General features: G+C 39.0%; 1 protein-coding gene across 1 annotated transcript in view; it reads right to left on the reverse strand.

Annotated features, from left to right (window-relative positions):
* Window positions 1-11043: 11043 nt before the first annotated feature.
* Window positions 11044-24205, reverse strand: part of C7H18orf63 (chromosome 7 C18orf63 homolog) — a 31148-nt gene continuing 17986 nt past the window's right edge. Inside the window, exons 11-14 of the mRNA XM_070512860.1 lie at window positions 23033-23216; window positions 15509-16528; window positions 15234-15323; window positions 11044-13780 (exon numbers count right to left, since the gene is read on the reverse strand). Of these exons, the coding sequence (XP_070368961.1) occupies window positions 13775-13780; window positions 15234-15323; window positions 15509-16528; window positions 23033-23216 (1300 nt within the window). The 3' untranslated portion in view covers window positions 11044-13774. The remainder of the gene's footprint in view (window positions 13781-15233; window positions 15324-15508; window positions 16529-23032; window positions 23217-24205) is intronic.

Below are 24205 nucleotides of genomic sequence, written 5' to 3' on the forward strand. Positions count from 1 at the left end.
TCCTATTCCTAGATGGCAAGGAAACTCAAAACCCTATGTTTCAATATAAATATTTTCTGATAATGTAGAATACACATTCTGTTTCTCATTGTCTCCAGAATTGAACAGCACTTGAAATCAGATTAACTAGCGCTAAATTTAATCATCGTGTGACCCGATTGGGTATATGCAACCTAGGGTATTGAGTATCCGACTTTATGTTGTTTTTATTCTCAATTTCATCTAGTTATTTCCTTAGGGATCACAGAGCAATAGTAGGCAGCAAAGTAATGAAATGTGGTAAATCTGGTTAAAGAGAAATATGACTAAAAATTCTTTCCTTTGTTTCATCCCAGCAGCCCCATATATAGTGTGGCTTACTTTAGTTTACAAAGTACTAAAACTCATTCTTAGGAGCAAGAAAGGCTGAATTTATCTCTCTAGGAAACACAGAGCTTGCTCAATTTTGTAACATATAAAAAGTCCTTTGTTTTATAGATGTGCCATAAAAGTTTTGGTCATAATCGTTAACGGCTGTTTATGCTGGATGTCAAAGCCAGCTCGTGAACTTCGTGCGGATCTCCCGAGGTGGGAGATCGCATGGGCTAGAGCGAGCCACGATGGCGCTGCCAGCCCTGCGGCTTCACCACCCACGTGGCAGTTGCGCGGCCTGCGGAAGGCTGCAGGGACGTGTTAACTTCAGATGGACGGTGGAAGCCTTGCTCGCGATCTCTGAGGGGACGGGCCTTTCTGCTGCCGACTGAGAGTAGTTACGCCGGTTTCTCCAATGGTTCTCGGCGCTGTAAACTGGGAAGACGTCTGGGCGCTGACCCAGACCAATTGAGAGTGGTTCTCAAGGGAAACGGAGCAGACGCGGGGAAGGAATCGCCTCCTCACAACTCCGTTCTCCAAGGGCTTTTTCAAACAGACGAACTCCATGCGCCACCCCCAAATCCTCACTCGCCACCTTGAGATGTACTGAGTGAAAAGACAAATGGTCCTGAAGGAGCAAGTTTCCACGGGCGCGGGGAAGGACAGAACCTGCGGAGACTCCAAAGTGAACAAAGGTTTTGAAGGCGTCGTATGTATGCGGAGCCCACTGATGCCCACGGAAATGATCACGTGAACACGTCTCCTAAATCCTTCTTTTGTATCATACATCCCTGAAAATCGTGAAGCGATGTGGTTGAGCGGAGAGGACACAGCATGAAGTTCAGAGGATGCAAGTCTCTGCTGTGTTTGTCGTGGGCCAGTGGCCTGGGGCTCGGGCGGTCCGACCTCCCTGCTCCGCGTGTCCCTGGAGGCACAGGTAGGGTGGCTGTGCCTAGAGTGACAGGCATCCCAGAGCCCTGGAGCCCAGCAGCCCAGAGGGAAGGAAAGGGGCAATCACAACACTGAGAGTCCCGGGAGGGGGAGGCACAGAGTGCCAGGGAGGCACTGGCGGGACTGAGGGGCGGGCAGGCTTCCTGGGGGAGGTGGCGTCTGCTAGAAACACTCACGGGAGCTGACTGGGGAGAAAAGTCCTGGTGTTTTCTCAGCTCCCAGTGGTAGGAACCCGCAGTACAGTTGGATCGTGTTCCCCAAAGTGTGGTAGACTCCTGAGAAGCACAGATGTCCCCAGTCAAACTGGGGAATTTGACTCGGGTACTGAGGCTTCCTAGCTCCATTTCCCTTAACTGTTCTCCTCTCACACAGATAGAGAGTGATAGTGAGCCCGATATAATTTGCACAGATATTTTCTCATGTTTTTCATATCAGTGTTCTCAGGTGCTGGTCTGGCAGTTTTGCTTGTCACTCCTGCCCCTTGACCTCATTTCTACACTGTACCGCTCACTATATTAGTCCTCTACTGCTGGGTAACAAATTAAACCCAAACTCAACTTAAAGCAACTGTGAATATTTCTATCTCGCAGTTTCTGTGGGTCTGGAATTCCAGAGTGCCTTGGCTGTGGGAAGGGACTATAGGGGTCACACATAGCAAAAGGCCACAATCACTGGGAGCCATGCTGGAAGTTCCAAAAATCCTCCTAAGATGTCAAATGAATTCCATTTCCCATCTATTCTCCCATTTGCATTATTCATTCTCCCATTTCATCTGATCTCCAGTTCCTCCTGTTTGCAATACTGACAATAACCGAATTCTGTTTTCCCATTTGTTCGCAAACAATTTAGCTTTTTGGTAGCTACTTCCTGTTTCTCTGGGTCATTTTGGGGGCAGGGGACATTTCCCTCCTCTCTCTTTAAAGTTTATATAATATGTTAGGACCTGGCTATTTCTTAGCAACTCTTCCTACTACACAGTCTAATTATTTACATTTGATTTTCAAGCTAATGAAGAAATAGCTTTCTGATGTGCTATGGTCCTTTATGCTTAACCCTAAAGCAGATCCACAAAATAGTAAAATCATACCTTAGGTTCATATTGGTCACAAGCAGCTTATTGTGGAACTTCCCTCCGTTTGTTCCCCTCAGGCCGAGCTCTCAGCATCCTCATTACGAGGATGAGTATTGAATTGAACCAAGTTGGAAGCAGAGAGTATAAACTATTGTCGTTTTTAGAACTCACATGATTTTAAAAATGAGGTCCCCAAAGGAGCAGTCATACAATGTGACACCTTTCTTTTCACTAACCGTTTCTAATTAAAATTGCTCAGTGGTCTCGTCTGAAGAGACCACTGAATCCCACGCCGCAGCGCATCATATCCCTCTGAGATTTACAGCCCAGTTCTAATAAGCTGTGGGTGTAATGGTTGACAACCACACTTTGTGAGAACTTTGATTACTTCCGGAACTTTTCACCTCACTCGGAAGTTAGAAAATTGCATTCTCTTTCAGAGGACTTCACAGAGTCTTACCGGTGAAAGTGACTCCCTCCTTCTAAAGGAAAAGTTCCTTCTTATTAACAGCTACATTTTACTGCATAGGTAATGTATCTGGAAGACAAACCATTTCTTGTTCCATTTTCTATACTTCCAAAAAAAGGAAACAAAATCAGAAGCATCAAATGAAAAATGGTAGTGAAAATGCCTTTTAATTACAAAATATATTATAATTTAATGCATTATTTTATTGTTATATGTGTTTTTTCAGGATTTACTATAAATAACAACACTCATCAGAAAGCTATTCTCTTATGAACTTGAAAAACAATTGTGAGGGGCTGGCCCCGTGGCTGAGTGGTTAAGTTCACGTGCTCTACTTTGGCAGCCTGGGGTTTGCGGGTTTGGATCCTGGGTGTGGACCAGCTCCATTCATCAGCCATGCTGTGGAGGCATCCCACATACAAAGTAGAGGAGGACTGGCACAGATATTAGCTAAGGGCTAATCTTCCTCAAGCAAAAAAAAAGAGGAGGATTGGGGCCGCCCCAGTGGCGTACTGGTTAAGTTCGTGTGCTCTGCTTCAGTGGCCCACGGTTTGCTGGCTTGGATCTTGGGTGTGGACCTATGCACTGCTTATCAAGCCATGCTGCTGTGGCAGGTGTCTCACATATAAAGTAGAGTAGGATGGGCCTGGATGTTAGCTCAGGGAGAATCTTCCTTACACACACACAAAAATTGGGAAAATAGAAAAAAATTTTCTGTATAGTGAATAGAAATTTAAAAATAACCAAGGTCTAGAAATGCCTGGAAATGGTATAAATTCCATTTTCCAAATGCAAATTATCATTATAAAACTACAAAGTAGTGCATTTCACTTAGTTTATATTTCTTTTTTGTTAGTTTTTCAAAGTAGAAACAATCGTAGCGCATCTCAGTTGCTCCAAGTTCGTTAATTTACCAGCATAAGGAAACACTATTGACTAAAGCAGTAGCAGTATCAATGTATTTTTAAAAAATAAAATAAAGCATTCACTGTTAAGGTTCTGTAATTATTCCTAGTCTTTTTCCAGCAGCAGCAGACATAACAGAAGAGTCACCTAGAGAGAGTGCACATCCCACGTTCCCACAGAACCTGGTGATTGCTCTCATCACAGATGGCCCTCGTCACCTTACACTGATAATGTCTGGCCCCTAATAGAGGATGAGCCTGGCCTCTGGGGACTTCTTCTGCCTCCTCAATGCTCAGTAGGATGGACTCCTCTAGACGAAAATGCTGACTTAACATCTAATGGAGGAGTCCTCAAACTCAATAGCTTCTTGAAGAGCAGGATAAGAAGAAAATAGAAATTATATGTCGGCATCTTCATATGGTGAAAATTTATACATTTTCTAAAATAACAGCTTGGAAGTGAATTCAACAACATGGGCGTGGGGTGTATAAAACAATGCTAACTGAGAAAAGTCAGGGTACAAAACAGTGTGCTCTCTATTTAGTAAAAATAAATGCATGTAGGTGCACACACACATGAAAATCTGAAAGGAAGAGAGCAAGTGCGCTAATAATTCTTTCTGGGTGGGGAGGTTTGGGATGATTTTATTTCCTTCTTTACATATTTCTGAATAGTCTAAACTTTTCATTATTAGGATGTGTCTGGGTTATGATTCCTTGAGTCACAAGGGGCAAAAAATATCCAACCCAAATCAGCTTAAAATCAAAGGGAATTTCTTTGTCCGCTGTAGCTGAAGAGCAGTCAGGGCTTCCGCCTGGGGCTGTGGGAGGCCCTACCTGAACTGCCTGGGAGCAGTGGTTTCCCAAAAGATCACAGGGCACAGACTTACAGAAGGCTGCATGGCTGCTGGATGGTAAAATCACCAAATGTCTATGACAGCATGTGTTACTTTTATAATTTAAAAGGAAACGAAAATTCTCAAGTGTTGGATGGGCAGCTTGCCAACAGAGCAGTTGTGAACTTGAGAGGACAAGATTTTGAAGCTGGTGTTTTCACCATGACCGGGGAGCTTCCCCTGAGTGGCAGAAGGCATGGTGGTTAAGAGCACAGACCCCCAAGCCAAATCGACCGACTTTAAAACCCAGCCCCACCCAGACCCTCCTGCTGGGGCAGTGAGCCAGCTGCTCAGCTTTCCCTGCATGCGCCCAAGATGCAAAGAGCAGTGCGCGTCTTCCAGGGCCGCTGTGAAGAGAAGCGCATTATTAACGTAAAGCATTTAGAACATTGCCTGGTCCAGAGTGTTCGGTGTACACTGTGGTCTGTTACCACCTCAAACCCACTGCAAGGAGCAACTCCAAAGGAAGAAGATCCTAAGTGAGCCCCAGCACTTCCTAGCACGTCTACAGAAACGGGCTCCTTGAAGCCCCTTTCACAGGTGGGAGCTTCACTTACAAACTGCCCCGAATGACAACAAAACATATTCTTTTGATTCCACAATAGAAAACTTTTCATTATAAAACACCTATTTGAAAATTCAAACAATTCAGACATATATAAAATAGAAAGGGGCAATCATCCGTATTTCATCCTTTTTAATAGTTCAGCATATATTTCTCCAGATGTTTTCTATGCCTACATAAACACATATAATAACATAAAAATCGGTACATATTACACACATATGGCACCTCCACATACCTGAGTATCATGGCCATAATTTTCACTGGTGGGGAGGGATCCACTGTCAGGACACAGAAGTGTCTGGATGGATGTTTGTAGTGTTTCCAAATTTTTCACCACTATAGACAGTGTTAAGCAACCATGTATATAAATAGTTGATTTCTTGTCCAGTCATTTTGTCAGGATAAACCCCTAGAAATGGAATTGCTGGATGGAAAAGCATGAAGAAATAGCCTACCCCACATCATTCTGGGGAGAAAAAGATCAGCTTCACGGTCCTACACCCCTGGTGAATCCCATAGCTCGGGCGGCGCGTCTGCTGCCCTTTGCCTCATACACGTTCCCACAACACCCCACAACGCCTTCTGCTTTCAAGCCACAGTGACATTCCGAGAGCCCTGGCCGTCCACCGTCCTTCAGAGAACATCAGAATGCCATCGCTACAGCCCCATTTCACTACCTTATGGCCCAAAATATAAGTCCAGGCTTCTACACTGTATGAGGGTTGGGTTTTATTTCCATTTTATTTTTCTCTTTAAAAGAAAACCCTTGTGAAATATAAACACACACACTGAAAAGCACATCGATGTGTAGGTAGGGTTTAATGGCCAGTTATAAAGTCAGTGCCTGTATAACTACCACCCAGGACAAGAAATGGAACAGATATTAGCACTGTTCTAGAAGGGCCTCCCTCCCATCTACCGCCCCATCCTAACCCCTTCCCCTTCTCACCAGGCACCACGCCACTGAATTTTTAGTAATAATTTCCTTGCTTTTCTTTGTAGTTTTACACTGTTCTTGTGCCTGACCTGACGAGTTCATTGCTTGAACAGATGATACGTTTATTTACAGCACATTAAAGTTTCATAAGAAAACTATTTTTTTAAAGCTACAATTGAATTATTGTCAAATATTGCTTTTTCTCCCCCAAAAAGAGGCATATGTAGGCTGCAGAAACCTCAATCATCTATATACACATTCATGTAATTTTAAAGGATTATATGGTTGTCTCCAGGGAATTAACTATGTTATCAAAATTTCTTTGTCTAATATGTTGGAGACTTTAAACAATGTTGAAAGGAAGAATTAAATATTAATTAGAGCAAATAAAAAAGTCCCTAAACAATATGGTTGAATTTTTCCTGTTCTTCAACTTCACATGAATGGAAGCTCACTCATGTCTTGCTGCTTATCATTGTGACTGTAAGATTTATATGGCCATTTAGATTGCATTTGAGCCAATATGAACAAAAATAGTATGAAATTTATTATGTATGGGTCTGTTTCTGGACTCTATCCTGTTCCAGTGGTTTTTCAATCTGAATACCGACACCATATTGTTTTAATTATTGTAGCTTTGTATAAATCTGATATCTGGAGAGCAAGTTCTCCTTCTTGTTTTTCTTTAAAAGTCTTTGTTTAGTCTTGACTTCTGCGTTCGCATATCAATTTAGACTAAGTTTACCAAATTCTAAAAACAAACGTTGAAATTTGGATCAAAATCGCATTCATTCTTTCCGTTATTGAGTTTCCAATCTATGAACACAGCATAGCGATATTTACTTTGATAGTGTTTAATACCATTCAATAAAGTTTAGTTTTGTCCCTAAAGTTTTTGATATTTTTTACTTTTATAGTTCCGGTATTCTTTTACACTGAATTCTCGGTTGAGGTTTCTTGGGTCACCGTGCTGATAGGACTCTGGGCAGAAATGCGCAGGGGGCCCTTTCAGGGATGTTGTTCCTTACTCTTCTCACACTAAGGCAGTGTCCCCCACGGCCCCTGGCGTGGAGGATGGAGCATTACTGATGGCTCACTTTCATCTTGGGGCTCAGCCTTCAGGGTCTCAGCACAGCGGTGCGCTGCAGGGGGCGCGGGCATCTCCTCAGGGGCGGCCCCAGGCATCTTATTTCTGTCCCCCTCACTCCTCGCTGTCATCACAACACAGCTCCCTTTCAAGTCTGGGTTACCACATATCTTAAGAGCAAAAGTGATTGTGAATTCTCCGTTTACCTTTCTGGTTTTCTCTTAGGGTTTATACTGGTAATTCCTTACATCAGTTTGGTTCTTGGATGTTTCTATGAACTTAAAAAAATTTATCCAGCATTATTAGTTGTTTTCCATGAGAAGGTTTGTTTGAATGACCTAGCCTGCCATTATACAAACAAGAACTCCTACAAGGTAGTTTTCAAATTCTGGTTCAGGCTAAAACAAGTGTTTACCAAATTCAGACCCGAAGAGGAAAAGAGGGTAGTGAGGCTGTCTTCCCTTCATAAAAGTCCCATATTTATTTATTTATTTCAGTATGGCAATATCGGTTACGAGCAGAGCTGGGAATGGATTTGAGAAAAACAATTTAAATAAAATCCTTATTCTCAGGAATAAAAGTTTTAATGGTTTAAACAGTATTGTGTAAAATTCCATTATATTATTCATTTTAGCTAAACGATCATATTGATGTGCGTTCCAAGTGCAGACCCAGGATTTTAAGGCAGGTTAATTCATGTTCTTCAGAGACTTAAAGATTTTATTCAGAAATCATTTTAGTGGTGAGATAAGTAGATATATAATAAACCACAGAAGCATTTATGTTTTGCCAGATATCTCCTTGAATATGATTGCAGACTTCTACCTTTTATTTAGGAATACAGGATACCAACTAGAAACAATTCCTATTGATGCTCTGGAAAAAAAGCTAGTGGAACAAAATAAAAAATATATTATGCACATACTATATGTAATTTCTTTCATGTCTGAAGTACATTGAATGTCAATGGCAAAACAGTCTTTGAATATTTAAATTCAGGAATTTAATAATATAATAAATATATAGTAGTAGCCCGGATGATCTTTGTGCAATACAATAAAACATCAATGCATTTTATTTTGTGTGAAAACTAGGAAAATTTTCACTGGCAAAAAACCGAGTGAAAGATATATGTAATAAAATCAGAGGCCAGCCCGGTGTTGTAGTGGTTAAGTTCATGTACTCAACTTTGGCAGCCCGGGGTTTGTGGGTTCGGATCCTGGGTGCAAACCTACACACCACTCATCAAGCCATGCCGAGGTGGCATCCCACATACAAAATAAAGATTGGCACAAATGTTAGCTCAGTGACAATCTTCCTCAAGCAAAAAAAGGAAGACTGGCAACAGATGTTAGCTTGGGGCCAATCTTCCTTACAAAAAAAAATATCTATCACGAGCATTCATTTCAAAAACAAAAGCTGATAAACTAAGATGATTACCGTTTGAGTTTTTCTGCCAATATTTAGTGGTAGCAGTTTCCAGAAATTTAAAGCTTAAAATTCAAAAGCCCTATCCATCTGCTATATTCTCACAAGGTATTTTTTTCCTGGTTATATTGATGTGTTTTATCCTTTTGTTTCAGATCGCAAATGTTCCTTTGATCTTGCTGTCCCTTCAGAGTGTGGTCTCTGTCCTCCCTTCACAGCCATACTTCTCGTGGAGGACTCCAGCACTTTCCTCCTGCACACCTGGCCATCCTCTGTTTCACCTTTGAGCTGTAGCAGCCACAGGGATCTGCGACCCCAGCCCGCGCGGTCTCTCAGGCCTCCTTCTCCTGGGCCCTCACTAGCGTCGCTGCCCCTACAATCTCCTTTTCCTTGGCTCTGGGACTCTGCAAGCTCTGTTTTCTGACCATGTCCTGACTGCTCTCCCTTGCCCCTATTCCTTAAGCATCCATATCATGTACTCACAATTGTCATTTGTGTTCTCCTCTTTGCTCCCACACTCTCATGCACACCTTCAACGACACTTCTACGTGGATGACTCCCCACACTATCCTATGCCCTAAGTCTTAATCTAGTTGTCTGTTGGCCATCTTTACCTGGATCTGCTACCACCACCAACCTGGGTTATGATGGACTGAATCAGGCATCTTCCTGTCACATTTTCCCTACCACTCCTCCATTGCTGTATTTTTAAGAGGGAACACTTTTCTTACAGTGGTTCAAGATTAAAAACCCAGCTTCATCTCTGAGCTCTCCAGCACGCACCATCTACAGCCAACTCCCCTGACCAGCCATTCTTTGTCTGTCAGTACTGTCTTATTTTCCATTCTCTGCTCCCTGGATTAGGTTTTTGGAACAGTCTCCAGGTGATTTCTACCCTGCCTGTAACTCTCCTTTACCACTGAGGCCTCGTCTGCGGTCATTCTGGTGCCCATATGAAGCACATGCTAACCACATCAGAATCACTGTTCACTACTCCCTAAACAATGTACTGCTTCATGCCTCTGCTCATTTTATTTCTTCTCTTTGGAATGCCTTTCTTCCTGTTCCTCTTGTGTCCCAAATGTGTCTGGCATAACAACTGTTCATCCTTCAAGGTCCTTGGAGGTACTCAACGTCAGTCAGTAAGGGAGACAGCAAAATTGTGTCCAGAGATGTAAGATTATAGAGGCCGTGGGAGAATAGTGTTTCAAGAGGGAGATAATCAAAGGAAAAGATTAAGGGGTAAATGAAAGTAAGGTTTAGAAAAGTTCACTAATGACTCTTCTTCAAAGAGCTGTCTACGCCTGTGATTTCCAATTCCTCCCCCTCCTTTCTCTCTTAAACCCACGCTGTTGGGCTTTGCCTATACCACTCCATGGAAACTGCTCGTCAGGGTCATCAATGACCTCCACATTGTGAAATCCAGCGGCCAATCCCCAGTCCTCCTCTTACTCCAAAGCCTGCTCCTTTTCATCTCAGTTGATAACTCCATCCTCCCAAGTGATCAAGCTGAAAACCTTGGAGTCATCCTCAACACCTTTCTCTCAGATCCCTAATCCAGGGGACTCTACCCTTCACAATATATCCAGAATCAGCCCCTTCACATCTCCTCCACTTCTCATCTCCTCCTCCTCATCTCGTCTACCACCACAGTGACACCAGCCACTTTCATCTTTGCCTGGACTGCTGCAATGGCCTCTTAGACGGTCTTCTTTCTTTCTCCCACTCTCCTCTACCCCCGGTCTATTCTCAACATGGCAGTCAGAATGATCCTCTTGAAGCCTAAGTCAGATCACATCACCTCTCCGGTCCCCACACCATCTCACTCAGTGTAAATGTCCTTGCCATGGCCAACAGGCCCAATATGATCAGATCTTATGTTCTAGTCTGTCCTCTTTGGATCATTTTACACTCTGGGCTCCCTGATGCCTCTTGAACATACAGGTCATTCCTAATGCCTAGAGAGCTCATCCTTCAGATATCCACGTGGCTAACTTCTTCACTTCCTTTATGTCTTTGTTCCAGGAAGCGTACCTTAACCATCTCCTTTACCTTGCTGTATTTTTTTCCCTATACTTGTCCTGTTCTAATACATTACATAACTTTTTGTTATGTTTATTTTCTGTCTCTCTCTGCAAGAATGTAAGGTTAGTGTTAACTGGTATGTCCCAAGCATCTATAATAGTACTTGGCACATAGCAGATACTAAGTAAGTATCTGCTGAATGAAAGAATGAAGGACTGTTGCGAACAGAAGCTCTATGACATGGTGAGGACCTAAATTAGTTTACACGGGTCCAGCAGCAAATGTCTGTGAAGAAATGGAATCACAAAGGCAAAAGAATTTGTAATTTATCTAAGCCTTTTCATTCAGCCACTCTGACATATGAAAAATACGTCTATTTGAAATACATTTTTTAATTCAAAATAAGACACTATGTAGGATACAACAACATGGACATTTTAGGCATCAACAAATAATGACCATGACATCTTTAAACATTTATAAATACTGACCATTCTTAAGTATCAATAAATAACCAATATATTGTGAGTTCTAGCATAACACCAGATGATGTGCAATTTGAGAAAGAGAGCAAAAACTGGCTAGTGAACTGGTTACTCAAATAAAAGCTAATCAGTGACAAACCTATATTTTTTACCTATTTGCTACAGTAAGCCACAAATACAAATAATATATAATAATGTACAATAATCATAGTAATACATAAAAAATATAAATAAAAACATATAAGCAACAAATATTGTGGAATTTAGAATATGAATAGTACAGAGAAAGTGTTTTTACATTGCTATAAAGATGATTCTTAGCATTAATTTTGGCATTTGCTATAGGTTTTTAAATGCAATAGCTGATCTTTTGAGACTCTGGATACAGGTGAACATAAAATCATCTATTTATAGTTTTAAAATTGTAATGGTTCTAAAACTAAAATACAATTGGAATGTGAAGAACAGGGGTGGGGGTGGGGATCCACAATGCATATAAACCACCAAAAATTTAAACAAGGAACGACAATTTAGTATTCTTAATTAAATTTGAAATTATACTGGCTTTCAAAATTGTACTCTTTAAAAATGAACCAAAATCTTCATTGATTTCTCCAGTGAATCTGAACACTGCAATTTGGTGTGGAACCTCCTCTCTAAACATGGAGTAGTAAATAAAAAATCAATCTGCCCATGTGTCTCTATAGTAAATCATATATATATTTTTGTAAAGTTCCACTAGGATAAATATTGTAAGATGAAAAATAAACCTACTTTACATCAGAAAATAGACTGATCCTAACATAAGCAGGCTTTGCCATGTAGATTATCATTTATGTAAATGAAATACTATATTATAAATTCTAAGTTTTAGACACTAATGGAGAGGAGGAGGGGCTATCAAGATTATTTATATAAAGAACTGGAAGATATCACACACTACTTAACTGTTTCACTTAGTCGAATAATAAGTCTTCATTACTTAAGGCATGATGACTGAGCAGTGGCAGGAAGGCAGCCTGGGAATACACGAAACAGGAGGAAGACTGGTTTCAAGAATGAGTCCATGCTGCGGACGACTGAGTGACCAAATAGACATTCTTAACAGCACTTTCATAAGCAAACATTTTCACTGCAGCTTCACAAACAAAATGATATACCATTTTTTACTGAGCCTACTAATTATCTGTCACACTAGTTTTAGAATGAGAAAGGCACACTCAAATTGCGCTTTAAACCAGATGTATTTCCCTATGAAAATGGTAAAATAATTATAAATAGAGATAATTCTGGAAAACAGAAATGCTTGCAGTAAAGGTAAACAGTAAATTAACCAACCAGGCACAACTTCAAGTGCAAGAATTATATTTACAGTTTTGAAGTAGAGTTTGAGTTCATTTTTGCTTTTAATTACAATAGCATAATGAACTGGCAAAAACAGCAAATCACACTAAAAAATCAAAGTTCAACTTATACTTGGCTCTCTGCTAGTTCTTTTTTATTTAATGAAGGATTATTTCAGTGGATATTAATGAGGATTTTTGGTTTCTTTTAAATATCACAATTATATCATATTTTATAAATTAAACATCTAAAATGTTTGAAAGCCAGACTACTACTACTTAGGTGAGAAGCTCTATTTCTATTTCTCTCTTTTCATATGTTAGATAATTTATCTGCAATATGGACCGAAAAGTCATTGTTGACATCTGCTTCAATACATATATACTCCTACATCTCCACCAGGAACCCAGAATGGGTTTGCTAGGGATTAGACTCCACTGCCAGTGGCAGTCATCATTTCAGTAAGCCAGTGCTCAGCCCACTGCCTGGCACGCGGTATATGCTTAATGAATATGGTTGAACATACAAGTTTCCACTCCAACATTTTCGTTATATGACTGAAGGCTCTATCTAGTTCTTCTGTGAAAAAGGCTTTTATGTTTATTGAGGGCTTCTTGCTAGTTTGCATGTTAAACTAAAGTGAAATTTAGTGAGTCTATAAAGATACAGTAGAGACCCCAAAAACGCAACGTAAATACACACATTTTTTTTTTCTTTAAAAACATGCTATAGCTTATCTGTTAGAGATATATACTGAAGTCTTTATGGGTAAAATTATATGATGTATAGAATTTGCTTTAAAATAGAACAGTAAAAAAGTCTATATGTGAGAACAGATGAAACAGAGTGGCAAAAATATTAATAACTGTTGAAGCAGGGTGATAGTACTTAGAGGTTCTTTATACTATTATCTGTACTTTGTGTGGTTTGAAAATTTCAATAACAAAAATAATGAATTCAAATAAACTTTAATAAAACTAGTAAGGTCAAAATAAAACTACTACATAATTAGATATTCTGCAAACATCTACATAAGACTGTTTACATGACATTGTCATCATAGTGAAAAGTTGGGAACAACTTAAATGTCAGTCGGTAGGGATAGTTAAATACAGTACACCCAACATGCAATGGAATTCTATGCAACCATGAACGAGGAAACTGTTGAGTGAAAAAGGAGGTTCCAGAGCAGCGTATGGAGCCTCATTCCATGTTCACAGGCATGAGTGTGAGTGTCCATCTATGGTTCCAAGTGGTTATCCCTGCAAAGAGGAATTACAGTCTTTTTTTCACTTTTTCTTGAAACTGTTTTGTATTACTTAAATTTTCATAGGAGTATATATTAATATTATATTTGCAGGAAATTATTTTCTATAATGATATCTATAATTTTTCTCATTACGTTATTCTTTGTAGCTCATGAAATGATTTTTTATTTTTATTTTTTCTGCTTTTTTTTCCTCCCCAAATTCCCCCAGCACATAGTTGTGTATCTTTATTTGTGGGTCCTCCTAGTTGTGGAAATGATTTTTTTTTTAAAGATTTTATTTTTCCCTTTTTGTCCCCAAAGCCCCCCAGTACATAGTTGTATATTCTTTGTTGTGGGTCCTTCTAGTTGTGGCATGTGGGATACTGCCTCAGCATGGTTTGATGAGCAGTGCCATGTCCGCGCCCAGGATTCAAACCAACGAAACACTGGGCCGCCTGCAGCGGAGTGCGCGAACTTAACCACTCGACCACGGCGTCAGCCCCTGGAAATGATTTTTTAACTATAAAAATTGTGCTAGGTCTTAAGTAATTCAATATGGGAAAGTGCTATACTTGTAGAACAATATGAAATCTTGAGTAAATTTCACTGATTTTTAAAAATGAAAAAAATTCTACGGCATTCTAGCACATACTTTTTTTTTCCTTGACCACCTACTGAGTGCATATAGTAAGACATCTATATGAAACTACATGAAACCAACATTACAAAATATATGGGAATACAGTTAACTACCTTTTGGTTAATTCAAATCAGGCTGGAAATTCTATTAATTATAGAAAGAAATAGCATTTGGAAGAGAAGAAAATGTTTTCTGGGTTGTTCATAAAGAACTTGAATTGAAACTATTCCAATAGTTCTATGCATAAAGTATTTGTGGATATTTTGGTAAGCTTGTTCTTAGACTAAAACAGATGGCAGAACAGAATAAAATGTAATTTCAAGATGCATGGTTTGTGAATTCAGTGCTGCAGACTCAGCATTAGCAGCTAAATCTCAAGTTTTAACTTTAGCCAGCACTGCAACATTTTTTGGTGTGAATTTTAACTTAATGATTAACCTTTGAAACATCATTGAATTATCTTGGATAACAGTCCCAAGAGGTCTGTGTTCTAGAGGTTGTGGAAACCTGTCTTTAGGCAGTCTGCTGCTGCTGCACCCTCTTCTTAGTCCGCAAAGACCCCAGAACAGAGTGTGAGGGAGCCAGCGGTGGGGCCTCTCTCCACCTCACCCCTCTTCGGGGCCTCTACTATGCATAACGGTTGCCGCGTACAGTCCTTGGTCAATGGCTTACTGTTCCTAACATTTCCTTTTTCCTTGCTGATTTTAAGGCTTCAAGGAATTTAAAAGTAGCTCCTTCTCACCAAGAGGCTGGGGATCCCTAAACTCAGCAACTGCAATTCTGATAATGTAATGAAAAATAAATAAAAAGATATCACCTAAGTTACCTGGTAAATATTTCCTTCTTTCACATCCATGTTATAAGCTTTAGGAATGATGCGAGATTTCTTCGGTTTTGATTTGTCCAAGTTATGTATCTGTAACCAGATTGAAGAAGCACACTTTGATATAAATTAGCTGTAAATACTTGCCATTGTGTTAGGGTAGATATTCTGTTTCTTAATATGTTTCTAGATGATCTTGGGAAAATCATGTAAATCTTTGTTTAGGGATTTTAAAGGTCTACCATATGATGAATATCCCCAGATTAAAACTGTTTTACCTGGTTCCTAGAAGAACTGGATTGCCTATAATGGATAGTATTGGAATGAGGCTTCTTTGAAGTTTCTGAAGATTCCTGCCATAACTTTCTTTTAGACCTGTGGACTGTTCTGCTCACTACCAGTTGGTGGTCACTTACATCAACTTCTTTAGTTTGATTTCCTGATTGCCGCTGTGGTAGTTGGGGATCTTCCATTTCTGTGCCTGATTCAAAAATGTGTGGTTGTCTTTTCACTTTCAGTGACTTGTGGCCTTTCCCTAAAGTTTGTGTTATATATTTGCTTGTTAAATTTTCTTTTCCATTAACTCGAAAGTCAACAGCACTTTTTATTACACCTAAATTGCTATTTAACATCTGAAATACTGAACTATCAGATAGTTTTTTACCTACACTTAAACTCACAGTCCATTTTCCATCAGAAGGGGGATATTTTGTCATGTTTTCATAGGACTCAGTGTTTTTTTCTTGCAGAGGTCTAGAAGTCTTCTGATTTAAATTTCTAGCATTCATCTGAATGTTACTACTAGTTCTCTTTTTTATGGTTGCATCTAAAATCAGTTTTTCATCCTGGATCACACTAGTTTTAAGTGAAAACAATTTAGATTCTGTAACAACATGCTGTTTTCTTTTCAGGCTGCCAGGTTCTAAGACATTTTTGTTCATCTGTAACGACTGAGTTTTGAAAACTGGTATGAATTTAGGGGTGCTATTACTGCGGGAGCTAAAATTTGTGTCTTGAACTTGAGTATTTCCTCTGTTGGGCTTTGGTACTTCCAAATGTACGTGTGGTGTCTTATAAGACAGGGCTTTCTTTCTGCTCTGAACAGATTCTGGCTGGAGGTGCAGAGTTGAGTATGTGCAGGGCTTTGGCTGGCTGACTGAAAGCTCCACCTTGTGGTCCGTGGCTACTGAACATGGTAGAAGACTCTGAGCCAGGGCGGGTCTTGTGGAAGGGGCCTGAGTCAGAGAGGACCTGAACATTTGCTTAGTGGTCAGATTGGGTGGCTTGACTTTATTTTCCTGAAAAGGTAGAGATTAGGAAATTTTTAAAATGTAGTAATATCCTTCATGGAAAAGAAATAAGATACAAAATATCATCAAAATAAGAATATAAAGTAACACTACAATACATAGAACATGTAAAGAAAAACAAATGAGTCTTCGTGAGGAAATGTGTACATCTCTTATGGTATGTAACCTTCTTTAGATACCACCTTTTCAAGATGAAGATATGTTCTAAATTCTATATAAATCCACTATGAAAGCTATACACTGAGCTACCCATTGTCCTTCAAACGTGCTCTTGCTGCTGACTCGTTCAGAATGTCTTTCCCTTTTCTCTCCTTTTCTTGCCCCCTTATCTCCCCAAGGATCTGCTATCAGTATTTATTTGTCAGCCCAAAATAGCACAAGGTAGTGCCCTTACTTTCAGTGTGCATGTTCCATCTCCCCAAGTAGATCCCAGACTCTTCAAGGGTAGGAACCAAGACATTTATTTTCATATCGTCCACATTCTTAAATCTTTCTCACAGTTACTACAAAATACTTGTTCAAAGAAATTAAATTAATGGAGGAGGTGGTTGCATCTACACTAGGCCTTTAAGAATAATAAGCAGGATCTTGACTACTGGGCAGCGACTGTGTAAATAATTTTGTACTCTCATTTCCTACCAGAGTGCCTGGTACCTGCTAGCAATGCAGCAAGTATTTGTTAAACTGACTTGTTAGGTGCATCAGAGAAACAAGTGTATATAGTCTTTTTTAAAAAGTTGTGGTAATATACACATATAGAACATAAAATTTACCATTTTAGAAATTTTTAAGTATATAATTCAGTGACATTAAGTACATTCCTCATTGTTCTTCTGTTGTGTAACCATCACCACTACGTATTTCCAAAAATTTTTCTTCATCCCAAACAGAAACTTTGTAGTCTTTAAGCAGTTAACTCCATTTCCCTCTCCTTGCAGCCTCCGGTAACCACCATTCTACTTTCTGTGCCTATGAATTTGTCCATTCTTAGTACCTCATATAAGTGGAATCACAATACTATCTGGCCATAGCGCATCCCCAGTGAGTATTGAGTTGCGATACTGGCCTCGAACAGAACTTCTAAGTGTGCACGTGGCTTTTGATCACCTCCACCTTCCTAATCGCATGCAACCCTAAGCCAGAACTATGTAGAAAAAGGAATTTAGGGAAACAGACTCCCAGTGTTCTGAAGCTGACATAATACAAAGTTATCATAGAGTACAAGAATTCCCCCACTTTGACTATTCTTGGGAGAAGGCAGAAGACCCCACGAAAATCTTCGGTGAGGTTTGGGGTGATACTGAAAATAGAGCTCACTTCTTGTCTGTAGGCTTCTAAAGTTGGAGGCTCACCCATGTCAGCAGGGCAAGAAGACACCCCTCCTTAATTCCCCATAATTTTCAGAGGGCAAAACGAGGATTGAGCCAGGTTTCCTGACCCTGAGTGAAGGGATACAGAAGTTAACTAAGGAATAAGAGCTGACTGATAACGCCTGGAGATTGCCAGCCTGAGTGGAAAAGTGTGCATCAAGAAGGAGTTGATTTAGCTTGACAGGGCTGCTGTAAAAAATACCAGAAACTGGGTGACTTAAACAACAGAAATGTATTCTCTCAATGTTCTGGAGGCTAGAAGTCTGAAATTAAGGTGCTGGTAGGGTTGGGGCCATGAAGAAAGGATCTATTCCAGACCTCTCTCCTTGACTTGCAGATAACCATCTTCATATTCACATGGCATTATCCTGCCATATGTGTGTGTGTCCAAATTTCCCCTTTTTATAAGAACACTAGTCATACTGGATTTGGGGGTGCATCCTATTCCAGTATGACTTCATCTTAATTATATCTGCAATGGCCCTACTTCAAACAAGGTCACATCCTGAGGTACTATTCAACATATCAATTTTTTTGGGGGGGGCACACAGTTCAACCTGTAACAGGATTTGACAGGTACCTCTGGAGAGACTGAAGAGGGGATGCAGCTGCTCTTCTGAAGATCATCTGTACAAGGCAGCTAGGAGAAAACCTTGAACAGCATCTTTGTCAAGATACCATATGAGCAGACACTACCACCATCAGACCAATCCAAGTCAAGAAGTGAATGCCCCCCGACCCCAATCCCCAGCTATGACTGTGTGATGGATATAGTGGACTGATGTTCAACATCCATTGCACCCTCCTCCTTAGTGCTCTTCTAGAGCCTGGAAATCTAGAATGGACATTTTCTCCTTCACAGGTAGGGTTCAGGATGTGATTTAGGATCAACCAAGCAGAGGCACCCACACAATACTTGGAAGGAAGAAATGAGGTAGAGCCACACTTCCACAGTTTCTGCTGAAAAGCTTACTTATGAACGTCTTTGGTTTTTCGGTTGCAGAGTTAGCAGGAGTCCAAGTGTCCACTCACCAGCTTTGCAAGTGTCCAGAAACAGAGCTTAGGGCACTGATTCTCCTGATGTGGACCATATTTGGCAAGCACACCAAATGCACTTCATCACACACCACTGCCCTCACCCTACATAGACTTTCCCCTGTACATAGATGCTATCACAAGGAGAAGAATGATTCTTAAATTTGAATGAAATTCTACCTCAAAGAGATGCTTTGTCAGAAGTGACTGAGTCATCTTAAAGTGTCTAGATTGAATTTTTTTTCATTTGATGATACAAAAGCATTCAAGAACTAAGTTGAAATCAATTATAGAAAATCAAAGAATAGCCATTTTTTGGACCCTTGGGTTTCATAAACTGTAGTAACTTTTAAGCAACATACCTACTACTTGAGATACCAAAAGAAAAACTCATTCTAGGCAGAGTCATATAATAATAGATAACTTATATTCTGAGATAAAACTTACCTAGAATATGTGCCTGAAATATGTTTATATTCATACCCCCCTTTCATCTTCATCTGTCTCTCAGAAATATACATGAAATGAAAATAATTTCCATGAGTTTGTTTTGCCCCTAGCCTGTCAATGTATTATTTACTCATTCTTTGAATTTCTAAAATATATTAAATAGCCCAAAGGAAGAAACCTCTAGGTTTATATTCAAAATGTATAAAAACACTACAAAAAGGGCCTGTGTAAACAGCAGATGAGATCATAAATAATTCACAGAACTTAAAATACTTAAATGCCAACAATCCAAAGCTTTGTGAAGTTATAACCCAACAAAAACATGCTTTACTACATTATTACTGTTATTCTGCCAGGTGTCACTGGCAAATGTGGCTTGGTTGACTTCAAATTTCTAGAACTTTACATACAATTTATATAACTTTATACATTAACATAAAATTATAGAGGAAAACTAAAGCTTTAACCTATATTTAAATATGAATGAATATCTAATAGAGATCTAGAATTAAGGTAATGATTAAATGAAACTTGAGGATTGACCAAAATAACTGAGCAAATACATTTTATCTATTAAAATCTGGTTCTGTGCATTGCACCACTTGAGTGTTTCTTGATTAAAGCTGAACCAGAATTCAGTTAAGCTTAGACTTAACCACAGGTTTATAGGAAATACGGAGATTAGAAGAATACGTTAACTTTAAATGAAATGACACAACAAGGAAGCAATCATTCAAATTGAGAATATGGGACATTCTCCAGGGCAAATGATCCAGTGTTTCCAGCAAATAACTGGCAAAAATAAAAGGGAAGGGGGTTTGGATTGTTACAGAATAAAAGAGATCTAGGAGATATAACAACCAAATGAAATTATGTGGGTCTTGCTTGGATTCTGATTTAAACAAAACCTCTAAAACAAATCTTTGAGATAAATAAGGAATCAGAGTATAAACTGGTACTGGATGATATTAAAGAATTACTGTTAAATAATTTTTTAAAAAGCTCTTATCAGATAGAGATGCATATTAAAGTTTTTACAGATGAAACAAGACCATATCTTGGACTTGTTTTAAAATTCTCCAGTTTATCCTCCACCGAAAAATATGTCAAGGAAGAGCTAGATGATAGGCATATGAGTTTATTATATTAATTTCTTCTTTGTGTCTTTGAGAATTTCCATAAGTTAAAAAAAACCCTAGTTTGGCTAAGCACTCCTGCTAATTTAAGTTGGCTGAGTTTTATTAAGTAGCCTGATCAATTTATTTTTCACTTTTTAAACTTATGCTTTTAACACTGCATGAATCTTAGAGCTAACATGTGGTGTAGCAAAAACAGGAACTAACATTTACTGAGAGCTCACTGAGTACAAGGAACTGTTCCAGGTATTACCTAGTCCTAAAACAAAATCCAAAAAACCCTGTCAAGTACTGCAAAGGACATGGCGATGTGCTGCCCAGACCCCTTCAAGGAAGGGCTGTTGGTCCCGCCGCCCCAGGACATGCCTGTCTCTCTGTGGCCCAAATCCACGGCAGATGGAGGAAGGGGTATAAGGCCTGCCTATTCTGGCCAATGTAGAACCACCATGATGGGTCATTTTAGCCTCAGAGCTCCACAGGGGCTTGACCATGACTATCTGGCACCTGCTTTGCTTTTGACTTCTCCCTTCACCCAAACTTCTTTCCTATCCTTCACTAGCGTTGCTTTCAAGGGCAGACCCCAACAAACATCATGTGCACTGGACTCCAGAGTTGGCCTCCTAGAGAGCCCAATTTGTGACAAGTGCTGTTATTAACACCACTCCCATGCCCCATTGTATAACTGAGGATGCAGAGGCACAGGGAGATCAAATAACCTGCCTAAATAACTTCTGCTAGAAAGAAATCCTTACTAGGAATGTTCAGTAAGGGTTTCTAAAACCAGAACTCCTAACCACAGATCTACACTTTTTCTAATTTCAGAACTCAGAATCTGACTCCTGGGTTTCAGTTTTAATTCTGCAATGTATTTAACCGTGCGGCTTTGGTTAAATTACTTGGATGTTTTGAGCCTCAGTTTCCTCTTATGTAAAATTGGGAAAACAATTCTTCATCTCAAGAGTCTGTTTTGATGATTGAAGGAGATAACACACAAAAAAGCAGCTGGCACACAGAAGGCGCTCAATAAAACTGAGCAGGATAAATTCTTATTGTCACGGTTCCAATCATCAGCAGCAATATAAAGACCAGAATTTCCAATTAAGTGTTATTTTACATTTAAGAAGCAAATTTTCACATGTATATTGTCCAGATTCACTATTTCATAAACAGACATGGGCTAGAAATATTAAGTATTCAATAAATATACTCAATAAAAATGCATGACATAATCACATTTCTTCTTCTAAATTCCTCAGATTTGAACTTGGCCAGAAACTAAACTTTTAAAAATGTTATGTCTGGGCAAAATTTTAAGATTCATTATCACACTGATGTCAACTGCTATTTGTCCACCTACACTGCCTTCTAAGGAAATAACCTTGCCTATAGCCCCTAATGTCTAGGCTCTCATGTTTTTATGCCATTTATATGAGGTGTTGGCCCCTGTGACCCAAGGATATCAAATCCACATGCTGCTAGTGACAGATGATGCGACCTGGCCTACAAAGATGAATGGGCCTATCAGATATTGGCTCTGGTGAATTTTAGTTGAGGATTATATAGAGAATGAATCAAGCAGCATGGCAGCAAAAGTTGAAAAAATGCCATTAGGCACAGTGCTTGAGCCACAGCAAGTCAACATCATGTGAAAGTCTAAATCATTGGAGCAGTGGAAACTACAATAAACTGAGGAGACTAGTAAGTCAAGAAAAGAGAGTGAGCAGACACAGAAGTATTCATATAACTCATATTATATTCAAGCTATTCAAACTTTTGACTGTCCTTTTGACGAAAACACAATTGTCATTTAAAAGAAAGATCATTGTTGAAAAATTTAAATTAAATTTCCTTAGATTTATTCTTTAAAACTTTCCTTTTAATTTTGTTTTCTTTTGACAAAGAAATCTTATTCTAGTGAATGTGAAGATAGGCCACCATATTTTCTTCATTAATATTGCTTAACTGCTACTTCTTTTTCATAAATAAGATTTCACTTAGCATATCATCTTACAAGGAAAATGGTATTGAATTAACTCAATTTCTATAAATGGAATTATTCAAAGGCTTTTTCAATCAATCAGACTCAAATGAAGTGACAGAAGTTCAAAGTAAACTTAGATTTCTATGAGGCAATGTTTCCAAACTATCCTATAAGATCATTAATTCATTGAAGAAACATTTAATGATACACCTATTATGTACCAGGCACTCAGGATAAGAAGATGAGTATGATTTCTGCCCTTTAGGAGCTCATGCTAAATTAGAAAAACAGCCCAGCAAACAACTACTACTATAATGCCACACTGAATACAATAACAACAACAAATGGCAGTGATAAAGAGATAAGTATAAGAATAACAAACAGTATTAGGAGGATACTGAACTGACAGAAAAGAATTATAGCACAATGGAGTAGGTAGTCCATCAGAGAAGGCAAGAGGTCCAAGTAAGGTAGGTGCACAGCACGTTTGCAGAACTCATTAAGACATGAAAACTCTTACCTGTACATGAGGTTTAGTTAGTTCTTGTGTGTAGTAGCATGGTTTAGTTGTCATCTTTATGGGAAATCCACATATATGGGGCAGTTTAGATTTTAAATCTGAAAGAAAACTTTTCAACACACCTTCCAAATCTACCCTAGGAAAGAACTGTATGGGCTGACTTCTGATGCAACTGAGAGGGTATTTGAACAACGTTAAAGAACAATGGAACAGTTTTCATACATAAGAGATAGAAATTTTTATGGAACTAAAAAAGTATTAAAATAGAAACTGTTAAAAAGGCACATTTAACTAAATCCTATCTTACATATTGCTTATTCCCTATTACCCAAAGCTAAAAAGCATGTTTTTTCACAGGGATCTTAATTTCTTCTATTTTAACACTCACAATCAAGACAACTCATTGTACCCTCATTATATGGCTCTTCATATAGACTGGCAAACTAAGATACTCCGAAAGTCATTTATAAGAAAGACGCTATGACCTTTAGAAATTATAGAAATAAACGTTTACAGTCAACAACAAACAGGTTGCATCTCCAAAAACAGGAAAAATTCAGTGCAGAGAAACAACACACATAGACTGTATTCACATTCCAAAGGCAGTTCTTTGAGAAAAGCAGTTGCTTTTCTGATGAAAAATACTCTGCAGACGTGGAACAATGTCTTTGCATCTAATGAAAGGCAGTTATTGAGGTCTGACAACTTCAACTTTACATTAAGATTTGGGTTAGGAAACGTAGAATTCAGAAATAGTACATTATGGCTCTTCCTTCCTCCATTTTGAAACTCTAGCTCGTCAGAACAAAAAGAGACAGGAAAGGTGCAATCAGTACTAATTAAGACTCAAGAGTTTCACCCGAGCACTTGTGTGCTTTTTCGTGTATAGATTTTTTAAAATAATGTTAACAAAGATATTTTATTAAATCAATAGGGTGCATTAAGTATAAGTCAAATCCTCTAAACTTGGCCTGTAAAATTAAATAAGTTTTCAAAAAGAAAAATCTCTGTTAAACAACTAATTCTTTTAATTCCACTCTTTCAATAATATCCAAAATGCCACCAGAGGGAGCCCTTGGCTAAGCACCATCTTAGGATTATTTTCTTACTACTAGGAATCATGTAAACTTTTTTCCTACCTAAAGTTCCTTTTGCTGTCTAAATTGTTGCAAT

This window comes from Equus asinus, chromosome 7 (genome assembly GCF_041296235.1).
Source record: "Equus asinus isolate D_3611 breed Donkey chromosome 7, EquAss-T2T_v2, whole genome shotgun sequence".
In the NCBI taxonomy this organism is placed as follows: domain Eukaryota; kingdom Metazoa; phylum Chordata; class Mammalia; order Perissodactyla; family Equidae; genus Equus; species Equus asinus.